This window comes from Myotis lucifugus, unplaced genomic scaffold (assembly GCF_000147115.1).
Source record: "Myotis lucifugus unplaced genomic scaffold, Myoluc2.0 scaffold_160, whole genome shotgun sequence".
Classification (NCBI taxonomy): domain Eukaryota; kingdom Metazoa; phylum Chordata; class Mammalia; order Chiroptera; family Vespertilionidae; genus Myotis; species Myotis lucifugus.
In genome coordinates this window covers 570,108-593,210 of record NW_005871208.1, presented here as the reverse complement: position 1 = coordinate 593,210, position 23,103 = coordinate 570,108, and the positions used below count along the sequence as shown (strand labels likewise).

General features: G+C 44.4%; 1 protein-coding gene across 1 annotated transcript in view; it reads right to left on the bottom strand.

The window, feature by feature from the left end:
- Positions 1 to 1,062: 1,062 nt before the first annotated feature.
- SCN8A (sodium voltage-gated channel alpha subunit 8) overlaps positions 1,063 to 23,103 on the bottom strand; it is a 121,298-nt gene continuing 99,257 nt past the window's right edge. Inside the window, 7 exon segments of the mRNA XM_023759654.1 lie at positions 1,063 to 2,210; positions 4,991 to 5,261; positions 9,231 to 9,335; positions 10,585 to 10,722; positions 11,429 to 11,482; positions 13,520 to 13,804; positions 19,507 to 19,629. Of these exon segments, the coding sequence (XP_023615422.1) occupies positions 1,063 to 2,210; positions 4,991 to 5,261; positions 9,231 to 9,335; positions 10,585 to 10,722; positions 11,429 to 11,482; positions 13,520 to 13,804; positions 19,507 to 19,629 (2,124 nt within the window).

The window sequence follows — 23,103 nt, the reverse complement described above, 5'->3', positions numbered from 1 at the left end:
TACAAGCCATTTGAGATCAAAATTTCCCCACGTACGGGACACAGAGCAGCATTAAACAGTTCATCTTTCAAAATGTGCAACAATGGCTGTAAGAGATGTCTGTTAAACATATACACACACGGATCCATCTGCTTGTTGGATTGGGTTTGTTTTTGTTGGACGTGGTCAATTGGTTGGTTATGTTTCCCTATCAGGTGTATGAAAGGCTTCTAAGAATTCATAAAGAATTATGGTGGGTATGGAACTCTTACCATTTTTTTTTCCAAATACAGTGAACGGTGCAGGGCTGGGTCCTGTTCGAAGGCTGACCCAGTGCAGGGGACAGGATGAGCAGCGTCCTGTGGTGTATGGTTCTCATGCATGACTTCTGATCACGGCATGCCATCATGCAAATCATTTCCACGCATTGAACGAGCACAATGTTTGGAATCGGCCTGAGCAAGTCCTCCTCAGCCTGAAGAAACCTGATTGTTTGCCCCCACCCATCTCCAAACCACGTGCAAACCACGTGCAGCCCATGTGGAGAAGATGCGGTTTATGTCAAAGAAACTGACAATTAAATGACATGGGCTAAATGTGAGTGTGAGTGTGTGTGTGTGTGTGTTTTCTTTTGCTGCTTAGCTTAACTAATGTAGGAATGCAAATATAGTTTGCATGAACAAACGAACTTTTTAAAGTGATGCTTTCTGCTTCTGAGAATCAACAAAATGAAAAAATAAGATCCATTTGGCTGCAAGGGAAATATGCTGGTCCCGGCAGCCTCTCCTCTGTTTTTGTGTCCTGTTTAGTTTTGTCCTAAGTTGCATTGACTGATGTGGAACATGCAGTAACCACCTGCCCAAGCGTTAGAAAATCTGTGAGTCAGGGGGCAGGGTCCTTTGCCCTGGGCAGGTCACTGCTCAAGATGCAACCATGTGACATGGTAAGCAGACTACGTTTGGTATAGATCGTCAGGGTAAAGTGTCTCCATAGCTGTTCTGCACTGATAATATTCAGGAAGTTTGTAAACAATCTTTCACTTGCACATTTTAAGTCTGTACAATATTAAATTTTCGCTTTCCTCTAACACTTGGATTCTCTGACCTCTTTTTGTCTTTTGGCTCTTTCCCTTCTTCCTTCCTCTGCCCGCTGCTGTTTCTCCTTCTCAGGTTTAGTCACACTGTCATAGGACGGGAGGGAGGCGGTAGACGGGGTGCTCTCCTTCTTCTCCGGGTGTGTGCCTCCGTTCTCCAGCTTGTTGGAAGCTATCTTTTTGCAAATGAAGCCCCGCCTTGCTAAATGTCCCCGGTAAGCGCGCTGCAGGACCACTGCCGACACCTCCTCCTGCTTGCGCCGCAGTGTGGTCGTGATCGGCTCGTAAGACACTTTGGAAGGATTGGACGCCACGAACCGCTCCTCCATCTGCTGTCGAAGGATGTCCAGCTCCCCGCTGTCTCCCAGGACCCGCTTGGTGAAGGCAAAAAGGATGTCCAAGCAGTGGATGCGGTCCCCGCTGACCATGGGCAGATCCATGGCAATGAGCTCAATGGTGTTGGGCTTGGGCACTCGCAGAGGATGCTCCAAGGCATCTGCGAAGTCTGCCAGCTTACAGTACTCGATGAACTGGGTGGCGTCGGGGTCGAACTTCTCCCAGATCTCGTAGAAGGTCTCAAAGTCGTCCTCACTCAGAGGGTCTGCACTTTCCTCGGTGGCGACACTGAAGTTCTCCAAGATGATGGCAATGTACATGTTCACAACAATTAGGAAGGAGATGATGATGTAGCTTACAAAGAAGAAGATGCCCACTGAGGGGTTCCCGCAGTCTCCCTTAAAGCCACTCCCGGGGTGCTCCTTGTCCAGACTGCAGTCAGGGGGGCGGTTGAGGATGGGCAGCAGCAGGCCATCCCACCCAGCGGAGGTTGTGATCTGGAACAGGCAGATCATGCTATTGCCAAATGTCTCAAAGTTGAACATGTCATCAATGCCAGCCTCGTGCTTCACATACGCAAAATTGGACATCCCGAAGATGGAGAAGATGAACATGACCAGGAAGAGCAGAAGGCCGATGTTGAACAGAGCAGGCAAGGACATCATTAAGGCAAAGAGCAGGGTCCGAATCCCTTTGGCGCCTTTGATCAGACGCAAGATGCGCCCAATACGGGCCAATCGGATGACTCGGAATAGGGTTGGGGAAACAAAGTATTTCTCAATTATATCCGCCAGGAACATTCCTAAGAAGAGGAATAGAAGAAGATATGTTACTGGGATTGGAGATACCTTTCTCTTTACTGTGTCACATGGTATAATGAAACCCTTAAGTTCAAAGGACTTTATAGAATGACTGCCTTACTATTTAATCTGAACTATCATGATAAAAAAGAAAATCACGTTTCAAAGATATAAAAAAAGATAAAACAATAAAATAGACACCCATGTAGCTAACACCCAGATTTAAGAGACGCTAGCATTTCGCCAGATTTGCTTCCTCTTCATTCCCAGAAGCAGCCACACAGTCCTGAAGACGGTGTGTATCATTGCGGTGTCTTCATGATTTTGGTATGTATGGATCCATAAGTAATATATAAATAACATTTTACATACTTAAGGAATTAAAATATATCTCTTTTTAGATCAAATTTTTTAGATCTCTAACTTGCTTTTGAGACTTAACATTGTGAAATCTAGTGTTAAAATAATTTTAGATTATTCATGATAATGGTTGAAAATCATGACTAGGTCCTCATTTATCTGGTTTCCCACTCAAGGATAATTTGTTATTTTCAAATTTGTGCATGTATGGCTTCCTGAGGTGTTATCAATTCTTTTCCAAAATGCTGTCAAATTTCCATATCCACAAACAGTAATGAGAGGCCCTCCCTCCACCCTGTGACTTCACTCCCTTTGGCTATGATGTCTTAGTTATTCCGGTAATGCCGCCAATTTTCAAAGTGTCTTCTTCCTGGCTCTGAAAAGACATTTTGGTTTCTCACTGCCCCATGTCCATACCCCAAAGAATGAGTCTAGCAAACTAAAGAGACTTCTCATGAGTGGCGTTTAACTCAGCTTCTAAACTTTGAAATCAGTATCAGCAGATAAAAAGGTGGAGACATTAGTAGGAAATAACAGTAGATGGTGAAAATGTACAAACCAAAGGGCTGTGTTCTATTCACACTCAGCCAGCGGCCCATCTCCACCAGACCACCTGCTTTAAAGCTACAGAGCAATAATGGGAGCCTGACAAGGGCCACAGAAGGAAGAGCAGATGGAAAGGATGGGAACCTGCAGGGAAGACAAAGGTGTGGTCTCTTCCTTCGGTGCCTTCTGCTGTCGAGGCCCCAATGAGACAACACGGGCTTCAACTGACATGAGGGATTGACTTTAAGTTAAAATATGTCTTTCAACCATAAGGATTCATAAACATTGGGTGACGATCAGCAGAAGGCAGTGGAATCCCCTTACCAAGGTTTTAAGCTAGGTAAGACTCTCAGGAAAGGACAAGAGGCAGGAAGTTCAAAGTAGGCCAGGTAACCTCTTGGGGTTTCGTCTGGAGCTAGAATTCCACGGGTGTTTGAACTTTCAAGAAAACCTCTACCTCATCCAGGCCCCAAATTGCTGCATCAGCTCTCTTCTTTTCACTTCTCAATGAAGCCATAACCAGTGGCCATAAGAAGTCAGGTAACTTGCATTCCATGTATGGTGGCCAAGTAAGGCTTCAGAGAGAAGATGCCTGAGCGATGTTTTGTAGGATGAATGTCTATTTGTCCCCAGAGAATCGGAGAGAGACGGGGCAAACAGCAACCCAGGCAGCAGGAACACCATTTACGGGGCCTTTCAGGAGGTTCCGGGGCTAGTTTCACCCCACATCCTCTTAATTTAAAAAGATAATTTCTATACTTTCATTTCTGAGCAAATTAATGATATCTAATAGAAACTCCAATCATTAAAATCTATTTTTGAGAGCAGGGGGCACGGTCTGGTCTGCGGGTTTTCCGTCCACTCAGTGGTGGGGGGGCAGAACAGGGTTGAGCACAGTGGAAAGGGCAGCACTGTTCAACCTGTGCTCGTGGAGGCTGAGAGTGTGGACCTGAGGCCGGGCGCTGGGCTTGAATCCCGTTTGCTCACTTACTAGTCCCATGTCTCAGTAGCTGCTCTGTGCTTGCTGATACTTACAGGGCTGTTGTATGGGCTATAAATTAAAACATGCAAAGCACGTGGAATGGTGATCAGCACATACTAATTCCACTAAAATGTAAGGTATCATTATTATAACTTGAAAAAGATGTGATCAAAGAAAAGTGGGATGGTGTATTAAACAATTCTTTACTGCAGGACTTCCAGGAGCCTTCTAGAGACTACTGTGTTCTGTGACCCTCACCAGGGAAATTCACTGTACAGTGTTGCCCAAAGTAATTTCATCATGGGATTCTTTTACTGGGGAAGAGATGGATGATGGGATTAGTGTTCCATGTAGCAACACACATTTGGACATGCTGCCCCTGAGGACAGAAACTAGAAAGTGGCACAGGCCCAGGTGAGTGCCGCCTCACTAAACCAGCCTGGCCACCAGAGCTCTGGAACTGGTCCCCATGGGGCTCGGGCACTCTCTCTGCTAGCCTGTCGGTCAGACCCACCGAGGCAGTGTTTCACCACTCAGGATGCCTTTTAGGAAGGCAAGGAATCGTTCTGAGAGGGCACACAATAGGACAGCATTTCCTCTGTCTGCCAGAACAGCACCCCTTTAACCTGTAGGTGAAGCAAAATGCCACACAGTTGCTGTTAAAACACCAACCTGAGTTCTGCTTCTGCTACCTCTGAGTTGAGTGACCTTCATGTCTTTACAGTGAAGGTAATAAAATAGCCCGCTTCCTGGGCTGTCATAAGGTGACACCTGGGCTTAAGCGAAGAGCGTGACCGGCCTGTACCCCAGTCCTGCGTAACTCGTTGCTCTCCCAGGAATCTTGTCCTCAAGGCCAGTCAGATGCCCATCTCCCTTCCCGCCTGCCCCACTCACCCACAATGGAGAGGATGACCACCACGAAGTCGAAGATGTTCCAGCCAATGGTGAAGTAGTAGTGCCTCAGGGCAAACATTTTGAGCACACACTCACAGGTGAAGAAGATGACGAAGACCAGGTTAATCCAGTAGAGGATGGTCTCCATCTGCTTGCTCTGAGTGTCTGTCTCCACCATCATTGTCACCATGTTAAGGCAGATGAGCATCATGATAACAATGTCAAAGGCTTGCTGAGTGACAAAATCAAAGACGATACCTTGGATTTTGTTCTGGGGTGGGGAGAGGGGGAAGAAAGAAACGAAGGATTCATGAAAGCCTTTCTAAGCAGGCTGTGGTTGCCATCCTGTTGATCAGAGTGTGCTGCTTTCTTTCTATAATACGAGCCAGCTCGATCCTGCTGCTCTCTCAGGAGAGCAGGAACATGGACAGACCCCAACATCAGTATCACTTCACCTAGGGTTTTCGAAACTGCCACTCTTTTCTTTTGCATCTATGCCATCGCACACGTCTAGATGTCTCTCCACCTCCCCAGCTGCTCCTTTTCAGTCTCATTTGCCAACCGTTTCTTCTCTTATTTAATCTCTTCTTTCTCTATGCTTTCCCCTAGGAGAGCTCATATATTCTACTGCTTACACAATATCTATGTTCTTAGTTTCCCAAGGTCTTCTCAGCCCATATCTTCCCTCTGAATTCCTGTGTTGCTACTTGATATCTCTCCCTGATGACGTAAGCATCTCAAACTTAACAAGCCCAAAGCAGAACTAAGTCCTTTCCCTGCCCCTCACCAAACTTGATCCTCTCAACTATCCATCCAGTCTCTAAGCCAGAAATTGGAGAGTCATCCTTGTGTCTTTCCTCTCCCTCATCCCCCCCATCTAGTCCATTGCAGGTCCGACTGATTCTTTCTCCAAAAATATAGCTTGAATTCATCCACTTCATTCCACTTCTGTTGTCCCTATTCTAGCCTAAGCTATCAGCATCTTTCATCTGGACTTCTAGAAGAGTCCCTGATTGGTCTTCCTGCTTCCTCTAACCCACATCCAACAATCTCCACACAGCATCAAGTGTGATTATTTAAAAACATAAATTAATCACATCATTTTTTTAATATACATTTTTATTGATTTCAGAGAAGAAGGGAGAGGGAGAGAGAGATTAAAACATCAATGATGAGAATCACTGATCGGCTGCCTCCTGCACACCCCTACTAGGAATCGTGCCCGCAACCCAGGCATGTGCCCTTGACTGGAATCAAACCCTGGACTCTTCAGTCCCCAGGCCGACGCTCTATCCACTGAGCAAAACCAGGCAGGGCAATCACATCATTCTTCTAGTTACAACCTTTTAGTAGTTTCTCATTGTGCTTGCAACAAAATTCCTATTGTTAACCTGGCGTAAAAATGCCTTTCACAGTCTGCCCCTTCCTCCAGCTCATCACCACCTGGCCACACTAATGTTTCTGGCTTTTAGGGCCTCATTTGCTTTTCCAGGATCTCTTTCTCCCATATTTTGGCTGTTTCTCACCACTCAAGTAGACCCTCCTTAGTGAGGCTTTCTCTGACTACTCTTTTAAAGTAGATCTCCCCATCCTAAGCCTCCATTCTTCTCTGTCATGGCCCTCCAGTTAATTTTTTCTCACAACAATGCACATTTTATAACAGCTGTTTGCTTATTTATCTCTATCCCCACTATATATTATAATCTCCATGATAGCAGTGTCTAAATTTTGGTCATCACTTTATGTCTAGTGCCTGGTACATAAGTGACCTATAACCACAAGCTAATTGATATAAACAAGAGTTAAGTTCCCATGCATCTCATCAATGTTATAATGAAACCCACTGTTGAACAAAAGAATGCTACTGAAGGACCTGCTATATTTGCTGGAAGAGTGCTGATCACTCTTAATGCTTCTTACCACACTAAGTTTTTATATTTCAGTGTGGAAGAAAATACACTCAGGTTCCCACGTACAAAGTACTGAACAGAACTTTAGAAATGTCAGCCCTCTTCCATTCCTTTTGGTCCCATTTCTATCCCAGAATGGAAACTCTAACATCAAGGAACTAAAAACCATTCATTTTCTTAAGTTCTCCCTGAGTGTTTTGAAAGTACTGAGGCCCTTGAGCTGGTGATTACTTTCAGGATTACTTTAACTTGGTGTTTTCCAAACAATGAAGTTCTGCAAAGCCCTAGGATTTCCTTTCTCTCAGAATTTGGTGAGGCGAGTATGCCAGGTGTGGCGGTGAGTAGGGAAAATACTCTGGAACTCCCACTCTTGATTAAAACAAAGTAGCTCTACTATTATTATTATTACAAAAGAAGTTGCCAGGAAAGCTTCTATTTTAAGAGTTCTGCTGGGTGTGTGTGTGTGTGTGTTACTTTAAATGCAAGTTACAGAAGAAGGAACTTTGAGCCTGGTCTTTGGGGGCCACAGCTTCTGCACAGCAAAAGAAACCATCAACAAAACAAGAAAGCCCACTGCGTGGGAAAACATATTTGCCAATGTCATATCTGATAAGGGCCTAATCTCCAAAATTTATAGGGAACTCATACAACTTAACAAAAGGAAGATAAACAATCCAATCAAAAAGTGGGCAAAGGATCTAAATAGACACCTTTCAAAAGAGGACATTCAGAAAGCTAAGAGACATATGAAAACATGCTCAAAGTCACTAATCATCCAAGAGATGCAAATCAAAACAACAATGAGGTACCATCTCACACCTGTCAGACTGGCTATCATCAACAAATCAACAAACGACAAGTGCTGGAGAGGATGTGGAGAAAAAGGAACACTCGTGCACTGCTGGTGGGAATGCAGACTGGTGCAGCCACTATGGAAGGCAGTATGGAGATTCCTCAAAAAACTAAAAATGGAACTCCCATTTGACCCTGTGATCCCACTTCTAGGAATATATCCCAAGAAACCAGAAACACCAATCAGACAGGATATATGCACCCCTATGTTCATAGCAGCACAATTCACCATAGTTAAGATCTGGAAACAGCCTAAGTGCCCATCAGCAGATGAATGGATTAGAAAACTGTGGCACATCTACATGATGGAATACTATGCTGCTGTAAAAAAGAAGGAACTCTTACCATTTGCAACAGCATGGATGGAACTGGAGAGCATTATGCTAAGTGAAATAAGCCAGTCAATGAAGGAAAAATACCACATGATCTCACTCATTCATGGATAATAAAGACCATTATAAACTTATGAACAAAAATAGATACAGAGGCAGAGCTGCCTCAAACAGATTGTCAAACTGCAGCGGGAAGGCCGGGGAGAGTCGGGGGGCAGAAGAGGGGGTAAGAGATCAACCGAAGGACTTATATGCATGCATATAAGCATAACCAATGGACATAAGACACTGGGGGGTAGGGGAGGCCAGGGGATTGTCAAGGGCAGGGGGAAAAAGGAGACATATGTAATACCCTTTATAATACTTTAAGCAATAAAACAATGAAAAAAAATAAAGAAAAAAAATAAAATGAAACAAAGTAGCTCTACTATTATTATTACAAAAGAAGTTGCCAGGAAAGCTTCTATTTTAAGAGTTCTGCTGGGTGTGTGTGTGTGTTACTTTAAATGCAAGTTACAGAAGAAGGAACTTTGAGCCTGGTCTTTGGGGGCCACGGGGCATCAGGAGTCTCTGCTCTGAAGCAAGAGGACAACCACCAACAGAGGGTAAAGCAGAATCCCAGGCCCCACATCTGCTTTACAGAAGGCTCAGTTCAAGGAGGAGACCAGGACATCAGACTCTCCTAGCTTCACTCTCTTCTGCTCCCACAAATATCCGGAAGCACTATGTTAGCTTCTAGGCACAAGGCTGACCTGTGGGGTAGAGGGTTGAGGAAATGATGACTAAACCTAACTCGGACTGGCAGGAAAGACATCAGCTTTCATTTCTCCGTCCTCTGTGAATTTGTAGCTGCCTCTTAAACATTTCTCTGGCAGGGCCAGAGCCAATGTGGTTAACATGCCAATCTCCTGCTGCTGCCCAAGGAAGGCCCAGAGGCAAGGTCAAGCTCACATGTAAAAGCCATCCCACACCTTCATCCCTGTGCTTGTGCCATTCTCCTCAGATCTTCTGGATGCGGTGAGTAGGAGACGATGTGAGGACACAGGCAGCCCATCACTCACCCCTTTCCTTCCTCTGAAGTAACCCTACCGGCGTCTGTTTCCATATGGGGCCTCACTCTGCCCGGGGCCTGTACAGTGCACTCACCAGGGGGCGGGGGATGGGTTTCTGTGGTTTCTTCGAGCCCAGCTTTTTCATGGCATTGTAGTACTTCTTCTGTTCCTCAGTCATGAAGATGTCCTGACCTCCAAAGTAAAGGAGGGAAGAAGAGAAGCAGCAATTACAACCGGTTCTCAAGTGTTATGGCTTTGGAACCTAAGGTTCAAAATTGGGAACTGGGGGACACTTTTCCCCTTTCCTCTCCCGAGGTCAGTTCAGCTAATGGTTGTCCCAGAGTGAGGCAGACCTGGGACAACTACCGCAATTCAAAGAGACACCTGCCTTTGTTTCCGCTTGGGTTTCCTGAGCTCTGCCAGGAAGGAGGGAAATGAACAACCCAATGACAGACTCTCAGGGAAGGTTAACCTTGAGAGCAATGGCTTTGAAGATAGTCACATCTCAGGATTCCTAATTTTTTTTTTGGGGGGGTGGGGGGCCTGCTTTCTTGACAAAATTCGAGGGAAAAGACATTTTAAAATAAAAGGATTTTCAAGTCCTGGCTAATGGCCCATTTATTTCTAACAATATCAAAAATATAGAAATTCTGATGCAAGAAAACAATTTGGGGCGCTCCTTGGAGTTTGTTGGGATGGACTTGATTTATAAAATGAGTAACAAGTAATCTTTTCAATTTGCTTTGGAAAATTGTTAGCCATCTGGGACAAGTAAGGAAGTGAATTTTCTAAGGATGGCCTCTCAATCCCAATTTGCTAGTAGTAGTACCCAGGGATTAACGTGGACAGTTACAAGTCTAGACAATTTCTACTTCTCACTGTAGCTATTCATTTGCTTCCCTTTTCACTCCTGTCACTAGACCAGTGATGGCGAACCTATGACACGCGTGTCAGAGGTGACACGCGAACTCATTTTTTTGGTCGATTTTTCTTTGTTAAATGGCACTTAAATATGTAAAATAAATATCAAAAATACAAATCTTTGTTTTACTATGGTTGCAAATATCAAAAAATTTCTATATGTGACACGGCACCAGAGTTAAGTTAGGGTTTTTCAAAATGCTGACACGCCGAGCTCAAAAGGTTCGTCATCACTGCACTAGACCCTCTCCTATCCTACTTCCCTCTGGTAGGAGACCACAACCAGTAAAAGGTCTCAAGAATAAGACTGCTAGTAAATGTGGTAAGCCACACACTGAAATCCAGCCCTCAACAGGAAGAGCTGGTTGGGGCTATTGTGCAGTGGGGCAAGTGCCACAGTGACGTGACAGTATGGATTTTAGAGGAAGAAAGGTGTTCCCTCTCTCGAGATAGGGTCAGAGACACAGAGAGCTATGCTCTCATCTGGGTGGACCTCTGACCACTGGCAAGGAGGGGAGGAGACCTATCTTTTTCTTTTGTTGATTGAAGTTATCAATGATGACACCAATGAACAGGTTCAGGGTGAAGAAGGAGCCGAAGATGATGAAGATGACAAAGTAGATGTACATGTAGATGTTGTCCTCATACTTAGGCTGCTCTTCAGGCTGTCAAAGGACAGGAGAGAAAGGAAGAGAGTCAGCTCCTCACCTGGGGATCAGGTGGGCAGTTCTGACCTGCCACGGCCATGAGCCATAACTGACCACTCGAGCTGCTGAACAAGCTGGGAAGGGGGAGCCCTAGGTTCTCTGTCTCCTTCACCGTGGAGGCCCTGCCCTCAGAAGACATTGTTCCTGCCATGGCTTAGGTCAGCGGTTCTCAACCGGTGGGTCGAGACCACTTTGGGGGTCGAATGACCCTTTCACAGGGGTTGCCTAAGACCATCGGAAAACACATATATAATTACATACTGTTTTTGTGATTAATCACTATGCTTTAATTATGTTCAATTTGTAACAATGAAATTGGGGGTCACCACAACATGAGGAACTGTAGTAAAGGGTCGCGGCATTAGGAAGGTTGAGAACCACTGACTTAGGTGGAGAATATGCAAATCATGAGGTGAGGGGCTGTCTGCTAGGAGCCACTTATTTCAAAGCAGCACTGAGGAGCAGACAGCCCAGTGGGCAGGCAGCCTGGTCGTCTGGAGTCAGCGTAGGAGAGTGATGACTTACTGAGAGGAGCCAAGTGTCCTATAATCAATAAGACAAGCAATAAAGGTTCCAACCCCCCTCTCTTTCCTGGTGAGATCCACCATGCTGCTCCCGTCCTAGCCATCTAGGAAGGTTGTGGTTTCACCAGGTACATCCTTACCTTTCGGGAATCTACAGCTGCGTACATGATGTCCATCCAGCCTTTGAAGGTTGCCTGGCAAACAGAGTCAGTCATTAGACTGTGCCTGTGAGGGGGTGGGTGGGAGCCTAAGCAGGGGTCCAAGAGGCCAGGCTTAGGTTCAGTGAGAACACAAACAGGGAGACTGAGTGTAGCCTCACGTGGACATATGCCTTTTCTGTTTATTAATACACGTCCCAAGGGAGCTTTGTCTACGTCCCTTAAAATAACATCAAAGTTTGGCAGAGAAACATGTTGACAATGGTAATTGGATCAATAGTTTTACAAAAGGTCTTAAAAGTGGGCCTGAGAAGGTTGCCTAAAGCTGGGGAAACTCATATTCATGAATGAATAGCATGAATCTACTGAGGGGTACTTAGAACTTGGAGGAATCATTTTTTAAAAGGTGTTAAACATGCCCTGACCGGTTTGGCTCAGTGGATAGAGCGTCAGCCTGCAGACTGAAAGGTCCCAGGTTCGATTCCGGTCAAGGGCATGTACCTTGGTTGCGGGCACATCCCCAGTGGGAGGTGTCCAGGAGGCAGCTGATCGATGTTTCTCTCTCATCGATGTTTCTAACTCTCTATCCCTCTCCCCTTCTCTCTAGGAGTACTTAGAACTTGGAGGAATCATTTTTTAAAAGGTGTTAAACAAGCAATTGGCTCTGGAAAATTCATAGCGGCATTAAAAAATACAACAAAAAACCTAAGTCAGAACTACTCCTTTACCAATACATACATGTATAGCCTACGGTAGTGGCAATACTGGCTTCACCCTAGGCAGCCCCTTCCCAGTTCTGTTTCTCAATCTAGTATACCTAGCCTGATTTTGCAAACAAATATGGGTGACCAACTACAATTCTCCATGTTTTACTCACATTTACGTATGTTTTATTTACTTAACCAGATTCTACGTTTTTTCAGGGTGTGGGCAGCTCTTTATTCGTTTGATGGCTCTAGCAGTGCCAAGCACAGCACCTGGCATGTGGTGGGGACAGTGAGTATAATGTTGGACTGGCTGGTGGATGTGCATTGGTCTCCTGGAGCTGCTCCAATTAAAATTCAATTTGCGGGTACAATTTCTTTGAACTGGGATAGAATGAGAGTACTTTGGAGTGAAATGAACTACTGCTCATCCCCTTAACTCTGCCTCCTACTACCAGTTAGCAGTAAGTGCTTAATATGTAAGACTGTGTTGAGAGCTCCACCTGCATAATAGCATTTAATACACCCAACAACTATATGATGTAGACAGTTGTACTAGTAACAAAATACATCATCGCAAATACCATTATTAAGCACTGCTATATGCCAGGCACTGTGGTAAGAAATTTGAGTAAATTATCATGAATCTTCCTGACAACCATACATGGTATTATTATCCACATTTAATAGAGGAAGAAACTGACTCAGAGAGGTTAGGTAATTGTCCAAGATGACATATCCAATAAATGAGTGTGGCTCAAATCTACATCAGTCTGATTCCAAAGCCTAGGAACTTTCATTGCCTCACACAGTCCTATAAAACATCCCCAAAAACTGGTAAGAGAGGAAGAGGAGGCTAGGCATAATGGAATGTTACCTGATTACAATAAACCCTTTCTCACTGTGATACACTGAGACCTTCCTCTGGGGCTGACCTGAGTGGCAGCAACATAGCACGACCATGTTCTTTCCTTTAACTTCAGTGCAGGCGTTATGGAGAATTGTTCCACTCCATCAAACTGCCCTCACTTTTGTTTGTTTATTTATGCACTCATCTTCATTTTTTCCTTTTTCTTTAACTACACACTTGCACTGGAGAGAGAAGGCGATTGCTCTGCAGCTTTATTATGCTGCAGGAATCTCTGTTTGTTGCTGAGCTTCAGAGCAGCAAGAGCTCCTTGGAGTGAGGTCTTGGAGAGGTCAGAGTACGCGGGGAACGTGTCTCCCTGGAACTAGTTTGAGAAATGACCCAGGGCTGGGTGACCTATTAAGAATCATCTTGATTCTGGAAGCAGCGGGGAGGGTGAACCACAGAAGATTTCTGCTACCCACCTGAATTTCATAGGGCAGAAAAAATAACAATACTTACCACCTGAAGAAGCGCCAGGTATCCTGCCCCAACGTTGTCAAAGTTGATCTTCACGTTCTTCCATCTGATTTCTGTATTGTTCCCCTCCATGAGCTTTTCACAATCAGTTTTATTGTTGACAATTTCAATTTCAAATCGTTCTTCCGAAGTCTCATTAAAGCAGTAGTGGTACTTTCCCGCAAACAGGTTAACGCCCATGATGCTGAAAATCAGCCAGAAGATGAGACACACCAGCAGCACATTCATGATGGAGGGGATGGCGCCCACCAAGGCATTCACCACCACCTGCATTGGAAGGGGGAGGTTGCTGAGTGGGGGAGGAAGTACGGGCAAACACACTTTTTTTTTTTGATTTCCAGGAGGGGAATGACATTGTGTGGCTTGTTCTGACTACAGAAACATTATGTCCCTTTTGAAATTAGGGTAACTGGAAAGGTCCAGAAGTAGGACCAAAATTTTCTAAATCGATGAAATACATTTGGAAGGATTCTAATAAATTACATATTTATTTCACCTAACACAAATCCCCTGCCCATGTTGACCTAGTCTTCCCTCCTAGGTATCAACCTGGACCAAAAACATTATTTTAGTCCAACCTCCCTCTCCTAAAACATGCCCCAAGGGAAAATCTGACAGATCTCAAACTCACAGGTTGCCTTTCAACAGACATTCCCCCTCTGCAAAACAAGTGTGACTCTTTAAAAATCACAGAGAATCACCCTTTAGGGTTAGCAGTGAATCAGTCAACAGTACATAAAGTCTCTTTTATGACTATGCAAGGCCAATTATCTTAACTTCAGGCAATAGCTGAGCATGCATATTTTGCAGGCTCAAGAAAAAAAAAAAAAGCTATATTCCCTCTACCAAACAGTATACAATAAAATCTGCACAGATGTGTTTTTCATACATGATTCCTTTTTCTTCCTCAGCTTCTTCTTCCTGATTTTGTAGGTTCCTGGATCTAAGTCACCCCTTGCTTGGCTAACACTGATGTCTCCGCTCAATCCAAAGCTTGACTGGACTCTTCACATAGGATTGGCAAGTTTTTTTGGGGGGAAAGTTTTGGGTTAGATCACTGCTCTTAAAACCCAAAACTGGCATCTTGTTAAAAATCACTGACTATAGTGGGCTGCGGAATGAGAAAAAAAAGTAAAGGGGGGGAAAAATCCCCTCAGGAATCTAAGTTTCTGGGTTGTTTTAACTTTGGTTTTGCTTCACACTGTACGTGAGGGTAGCTAGACAACACGTCCACTGTGGCAGCAGTTTTCACCTGAGGAGCTCAGAGTGCTTATAAAAACAGCATTTCAGACGGTGAGACAGAGGCAAGGCTGGCGTTCATTTCTGCCCTGATTCTTACTTGCCGTGGTCCTACGTGGGGCTGCCGAGGCCCAGAAAGGGGACTCTGAAATGGGAAGAATGCATCTTCCTTTTGCTGGTATTCTAGGAGAATCAGTGGAGCTAAAATGAAGACAATGGCCAATATTTTGTTAGAAGGAGGGGACAACTGTCACCATGACCCTGCAGCTTTCGGTGCAGAGAGGAGACAGCTCAGGCTGCCAACTAGCACCGCACCCAGAGGGCCGAAAGCACGATGCCCCTCGGGAACACTGGGCAGCTCTGGGCTCTAACCGGAGCCTAACCGGAGCCCAGCGTGGGTCCAGGTTTTCCTTATGTCCCGCTTTTGTCTTAGGTTGCGTGTCACTCATTGGAACACATGGCTGTTCTGACCTATATAAAAAAGGCAATGACATTCTGTGAAGGATCACTCTTCCTCAGATTAAAATACTAGTTTTGTGTTTCTCCAAATCACACATGAAGGCCTTTAGACTGAGAGGCAGTTATTTCTTAATTCTCAGACCAAGAAATCTCTTCAAGATCCAACAGCTCTGTCATTCGTATAAAATCATTGTGTTTCAACCATTTATCACATGGAGCAAGGAAAGCCAGAATATCTGAAATCTGAAAAACCCTCAGTGCTATTTTGGAGACTGATATTCATATTTATTTACTTGTGACCACATGTGTCAGGTGATCAGATCTGAATTTTACCTCCTCGTTTACCGTTGCTCACTCTTTGGTGGGAGCACCGGAAAGCAACGAGATGTGCTCAAAAACAGGCACAAGGAGGGGATCCACAACAGGAATAATCATTTCTCAAACAACAAGAGGTTATGCAGATTCAAAAGCGAGGTCTCTGTGACAGCGTCTGCCGCAGAGCTTAGGTGAGAGATCACAACCTTCTACTGGATCCTCTCAAGTAGGCCTCAGGGAAGAAGGCTCCCAAAGATCTGAAACCTAGAAATAGTGTTTTTAAAATCTCAATTCAACCTCCTCTGGGAACTCTCCTATTATAACCCAGCCTAACCTGTCCTACATAGTGTCTTTGTGTTACAGCTGAATATGGTGTAATATTAACAGCAGGAAAGAATAATTAGCTAATTGACTAAGTGATCTTTTCACACTTTTATACTCAAAGATTGATCAAAGGAATCAATACACAGAACTATTTACTGAGCCTTGTTCTCAGACATGTGTAACATAAAAATCCTATGAAATCCAATGTACTTTTAAGATGTAGACATATTTTCATTTATTAATCATAACCAAAGAGAAACTTCTTACCTTAGTTTTATGAATCAAACAGTAAACAGAGCTGATGAAATTTACTAATAATTCTTTCTGGCTATAAACAGTAGCTAGTGAGCTGCGATATGTTAAATAGAAGTTGTTTAATTGTGCTCCGTATATAATTGTGCTGATATTCTCAGCAAACAAAGGGTAAGAAACCATGCTTTGCTATTTTGAACTCTCACACTATATGGGTTATAAATGCGAATTCAAGTGTCCATGGATAGTCTCTTAATAAACTGAACCTTCTCTTCTGCTCTCTAATAATTCTCAAGAAATTCATTATTTTTTAAAAACTAGGTATAGAAATATTACTCAAAGCTAGGTTCTAACAATCTATAAAAAGCGACTGTTTTCAGTGAAAGTTTATACTTAGCAATTGATACAAATTTCATATAATTAATGAGAAAATGCCAATGAATATCAAATTTTACAGCATTTTTGTCATCTCTATGCCTAGAATATTACTGCTCAATTAAACACTATGAAATATGTCAAATAGCTTCTAATATCTGGCAGAGGGAACATGGCTTTAATGGACCACTATGTACTGACAACCAACAAAAATGCATGCATGTTTCATAGCATTACTCCTAAATGCCCTCAAATATTTAATAGCACAGCAACACCTTAAATGAAGATTACTATGGAGGAGAGAAAAGCAAAGAACTACATCAAGTATTACTTTTCCAATAGCATGAATGTTTCAATTTTCTGGTCTTTGGTTTGAGGAAGAAGAGAGGAAGAGACTGAGGTCAGTGTCCAGGACAGGCTAGGGCTGTTTGTTCCCTCTCCAGTGAAGCTCTGAGCCTATCCTTGGAGCAGCACAGTGACAGTTGAGCCCATCTGCATTGTTAGTATTTGGTTCTTGAAAAGTTCTTAGTTAACATTTTCTAAGGGTAATCTCTCAAGGGTGGGCATACACAAGAACCCCAAGCAAGGAATTAAGGACATATGCCCCCAAAGAAAAATAACACATAAAACTATAAATTCAGGCAAATTCAATATTTTTCCTTGCAGTTATTCTTCCACAATATAGGAATGGACCCGAGCCCTCTCCCCCTGCCCAACCAGAGCTGTTGGCTGGAGTCAACCAAGTGAGGTGACACTCCTGTACCAGAGCTTCCTTAGCTCTACGTTTCTATATTGTTTGACATCCTAGCTTTGGGTTCACTTGTTCCTGCCCATATTTGAGAAAACCTTGATATACAAGTTCCTCTTTCCAATGCTTTTCCAATAAAACTTTCTACTGCTCTGATCATTCATTCTGGCCTCTTAAACGTCCTTGAAAGCTGACAAGTAGAAGTTTGGGGGCAGTGGCAACTGCGAGTCCAGGAAAGGGGAGAAAGGGAGGGGCTAAAAGGAGGAGGTGTGGCCACCAAAAGGGCTCCCAGTGTCTGGATTATTCAAATAATTTCCTCCTGAGCAAGCTGGCACCAGCTTGTTTCTGCCACATAATGAGCATCTGAGAAAGTTAGTAGCAAGTATCAGCTGGGCATTTTTTCTTGGTCTTTCTTCAGGTAACCAGTCTCATTTTATGAGATCCAGGATCACTGTGGGGGAATGTAGAGGCTCCCAGGCTATTGGGCTCGGGTACAATGTTGCAAATATTGTCTTTAAGGGATTTTTTTTTTAATCCTCAGTTTTTTAGTCACCAAAATAAATAACAAACTCTTTAACAAAAAATTAGTATGATTTATTTAAAATATTTAACTAACCCCTTCTGATAAAAGTGGGAACGTGGGGGAGGAGGGAAGAGCATTTTTATCCCAGTTTCAATGACGCCATGGCCACCGAAAACACCAAGCCCTCGGCAGTAGCCTCTCTCCCTACATTTAGCCTGAGCATCACCACGACCTTATCACACATCCTGAAGCCTCTCTCATCTACGGGAGGAAGACTAAGAATCCCGAGTTTTGTTTTGCTTTTCAAGTTAAAATAGATTTATGCTGCTGGGGACTGGCCTTCCTGCAGATGGCTTTGGGTGGGTTGCAGAAAGCTGGTATTTAGTAAACCAAACTGTGACTGTGCTACAGAAAGAAACACAAATTTGTTGCAAAAAGCATTTGTGTGAATAAACTAAAATAATAAAATCCCCAAGCGCCAGTGAAATTTTCATCTTTCCATACAACCATGGGTGTCATCATAGAATAGTTAGTGGCCAGGGACACAGATGAGGAATGAATGAAGCAGCACGGTCTAGTGTCTCGTTTCTCCAATCAGCCTGGCTTCGCGTGTGGACTACTGCGACTGTTTAATATTCATTCCTACATTCTGACATTTGCACATTGAAAAACACATCCTCTGGTTTGCTCTCCTGCATGTATTCAACATCTGAATGGAAACGAGGTTTCTTGGTCTCGTTAAGTATAACAGACCTCTCTGATCACCACAGGACGCTGTTACCACCAAAAGCCTGTTGCCCGCTTGGTTTTAGGAAATTGACTTTTTAGTGTGTATGTGTGTATGTGCACATGTGTACATACACACACACTTTTTTTTTAAAAAATCAAGAGAAACAGCAAAAAGGCACCTAAAGAGGGAGCCTTATTTCTAAATTGGCAGGGTGACAGCACCTTGCACCTTTTGGATTTGGGTGGAGTGTCACCAAAGCAGGAATAGCAGGTGTCAAGAAATTGAAGGAGAACTAGCTGATAATCATGTGGCATCGTACCTGGTTGCTCCTTTGACAGTGTTAGGACAGGGGACCACAGAGCGTGGGCAGAGGGGTAGGGGGTGAGGAGGAAAGCTTTGCTATCAGACAGAGGCTGCCAGTCCTTATGGGACTGGGCTGAGAACAACAAGGTGCAATAAGAGGAATCACAATACAAAGAAAAGCATTTCTTTCCCCAGGGCCGTGCCAAATTCCGCTCCGTCCCCATTCCAGGCCTGCCAGCGTGTCTTCAAGCTCCTTCTCAGCTGCTTGCTGAGTGACTCCAAGGTCACAGTCCCCACCTGGCTGATGGCCCTACACAAGATCTCCCTACCTGCAGCCTCTGCTTTTCAGGGGGGTCTCTGGGTTACAATTCCCCTTCTTTGCACCTGGTGATTCTCCCTATTAAGTCAACAGCCCAGAAAGCTGCCCCAAGTGCTACAGGTAAGCCAGGCCAAATGAGAATAGCCAATGTTAACATGTTCTGCGATGGCATGTTGTTGGGGGCGGGGCCTTTATTAATGTGATGAGGCAGCTTAATGCAACTCTCCTCGCACGGGGCAGGTGCGGCGGAGAGAGTGGAGGATCAAAGAGCAGCTGCATCACAGAGTTGGGGTTTGAATGATCTTTCCACCATGTGATCAGTTCTAGCATGCTTAAACAGTTCCAGTGGCATGCAGAAGGATCAGCGGCTCTTATATCTTACCCTCATCCCTTCAAATCGTGATAAGGCTCTTAAGGGTCTCAAAGCTCTTAGGGTCCTAAGGGACTTTATGGCACCTAGTTCCGAGTAGCCCAGGGCATTAGCTACAAGGCTGACTAAAGAGACCTACACGGAAACAGAAGAGAAAAACAAAAAAGGAAACACAACAAAAAGAAAAAGAAAACAGAGGTTCCAGAGTGTTAGAACAAAGCCCCTAGCACTGATCAGACAGGGTGGGCCCCCCAGGTAGAGGAAGTGGGTAACACCAGCTGCCTACTTCAACTTGGACTCAAACGACCTGGAAGGAAAGGTGGTTGAGAGGCAGAAGAAAAAACACAAAGGAAAGAGAAAATCGAGGGAGGGCGGTGGACAGACATACAAGTTGGAAAAGGGAAGAGGTTGAAGGGAGCAGGAGAGAATGAGGAAGTTCCATTGGAAGAAGAGGAGCCTGAACAGATGACAAAAACCTTACCCTCGCCCTTTACAGTCTCTGCAGGTCCCAGAAGTTCCCATTAAATTAAGCCAGACAAATTTAATGGCACCTATGGAAAAGAATACAGATCAATACACACACTCCACGCAGGCCGCCCCCTCCTCAGCTCTTTCACCAGGGACTGCCAACAAGGACAAGCTCTCTGACTCCTGGGTGACAAGAAACCATTTGTTGAAGAATTTGATGAGTCACTACATGAACAAAGGCAACATTCATAAGTACCACAGCCGACTTTACAGTTCCCACGGAGAAAAGAGCCAGGCGAAGAAACTTCTCGACAAAATTTTGAGTCTCTGAGAACTCACTTAAGTATAGTTCTTCTATTTCTCATTTTTAACTATAACAACCCTTCCATCTTTTAACTATACCCATGACTCCTCCCTGGCCCTGAGGACGTGGGTGGGTCTGCACAACTGCATCCACACTTTTCCCTCTAATCCCCAGAACAGTCCACAGCAACCTGGCCTCAGGTCTGTCCTTTCCAGGCCAATCTTCTAGTTCCTCATCATTAAAATAACAGCTGGCAAGATCCTTGGAAGAATTTTTAAAATTTTATTTTATAGATGAGGAAACTGAGACCCATATGCCCAATACACAAGAGTTTGCCTGGGATCACGTCAGCAGCCCTGAAGCTAGGATGAAGACCCACACTTCCGATTCCCAGGCCGGAGCTCTTTCTTCCACAGACATGCCCTCCCGCACTGGCAGGTTGGGTTATAGGCATCCCAGTAGAGGACTGCAGGTGTCTGAACAAGCCAAAGCTGAACACACTGGCATACTCAGGAGCAGTCTGCAGGCCCCAGGCCTAGAGTCATGGTTGAACGCTTTCCTGCTCTTCCAGAGTCCTCAGAGCAGTTACCATTATGATCCCCTAACACTGGGTACTAAGTGCCCACACTGACAGCTGCGCCTGACCTGAGATCTGAAGCACCTTTAGTTGCTCAAATCCTAGAATGGCTGGGCTCTGGATTTCTAAGAGCAGTCTTTCCCTTGTTCTGGGATAGATTAAGATGTTCCACCATGAACAATTCTTAAATTCCCTCTGGTTACAGGTCTGCTTAGCCCGAATTGATATTTTAAAGCAAATTTAGAGGAGAAAAATAAACAACTCATAGCTTAGTTTCATTTGTTGCTTTTCATCTCTATCTTAGGGATTTAATTCTGCATCTCTGAACTGCACCAAACTGTGTTGTTGTTGTTTTTAAATGAAGATATTTATAATTGAGCAGCAGTACTGGCAGGGGGTAGAAGGAGGTCAATGACCGAGTGAGGGTCAGGGATGGGGAGCCTTAAAAGTTTCCATTTTAAAAAGGGCTGTAAACCTTTACCTATGCAAGTACTCATAACCCACCAATACAGGAATCTTCTCTGGATTCCTAGGTGGTGTCCAAAACAAATCCGGAATTAAATGCTGCCCTATTAGGCTGCTCATGTTCTTTAAAAGGTACATAGTTCAGGGTTGAATTTCTGCCTAAGACAAGGGCCTCAAAGCCTTATCTAGAACACACTAGCAACAACCAATCATTTTCCTCCCATCTACCATGGTCGATAAGACATGGAGGTGTATTTTGCCCACCATTGCCAATTACAGTCAACTCTTAAACACATTTAAATAATAGGGAGAGAGATAGAAACCTCAATGATGAGAATCATTGATTGGCTGCTCCTGAATGCCCCCTCCTGGGGATCGAGACCGAAACCCAGGCATGTGCCCTGATGGGGAATCGAACGGTGACCTCCTTGTTCACGGAGGATGATGCTCAACCACTGAGCCACAGTGGCCGGGCTTAGCAAGATCTTAATAGGTAAGTCTGAAGGTAAGCTGTCCCATCCCAGTCAAGTGCCTGAGTTCTAAATACCCCTTATCAGCTCTGTCCTGTGAATCTGCCAGGTAAAGACTGCTGAAGGCTAAGCTTCCAGCGGCTATTGGCCCCATACAAAGCGAGAAGACCTCCAGCTCTTTTTTGGGGGGAGTGGTGGTGAGTATGATTTATCTGATAACAAAGAGGCCTAAAGTGGGGAGGAGGTACAGACGCCAATCCAGAGGTTGGCTCTAACCATTGTTGAGAGATAATCTGCGCTTGACTGATCAATCTTGCCAAGATCTCCCCAGGAAGATAGTAAGGATCCTAGCGGGGTTATTTCTTAGTAGCTGAGGACTTTCTTATAACCCTCTGAGCCTCCCTGTTAAACTCTCAGTGGAGATAGTGAGAACATTGCTCAAAGTATACTTTAAGGAAAGAGCCAAACCTGAAAAAGGAGTTGAGAAGTCAAAATTCAGATTATCGATGGCTGGAGGCAGGGGAAAAAAGGGCATTGGGTGACTTTTTCAAAATGATGTGAACGTTTCAAACAGAGACCATTTCAGCAGTCTGAATTCAGAATGAGGTGAGTGGTCTCTGAAAAGTTCCCATCCCTGGAGCCAGGGTGCTGGCTAACCTTGGATATGATGGGGCAATGTTTCGTGGGGAAAAGATGACAACATTCTTCTACAGGACAAGATCTCCAGTGCGGCCAAGGACCCGAGCAAAATAAAATGTCTCTGTTTGGGAACTCAGATGGCTTATAAATACAGAACAATTAACCTTATAAGTTATCTGGATTACCTCCTGATTCTAAAAAGTACTCAGAGTAGCTTAAAGGGGCAATCGGAAGAATGAAAATTCATTAGGGAAACACACATAGTGATGAATAAGAGATTCGGACGTCAGTCACTGGTAGATGAAACCCTGGAAGAGAGTCTCTAAGAAATGATGCAGAATTGGGACCCAAAATGTTTACGTTGCTGGATGACCTAACACGCCAAGGGCTCTAGATATCTTACTCAAAGGGCAGCGAAAACTCTGACAGTTCCAGCTGTCAGTCTAAGCCTTATTCTCCACCCACAACTCACAAATGGCAACCAGTGCGGCCATGGTTCACACCAGGGCTGTCCCTACTTAGCACACTCTGCTTCTGCTACGGTTGTTTGTATGTGCCTCATCTTTCAGGCCCTTAGAAGTGCCCGTCTTCTACTCTCCGTATTTTCCCCCACAACACCTGGCAGCAGGCTGTGCACGTTGTGGATCTCAATAAACATTTGATGCGCAAAGACTACATGGACTGTT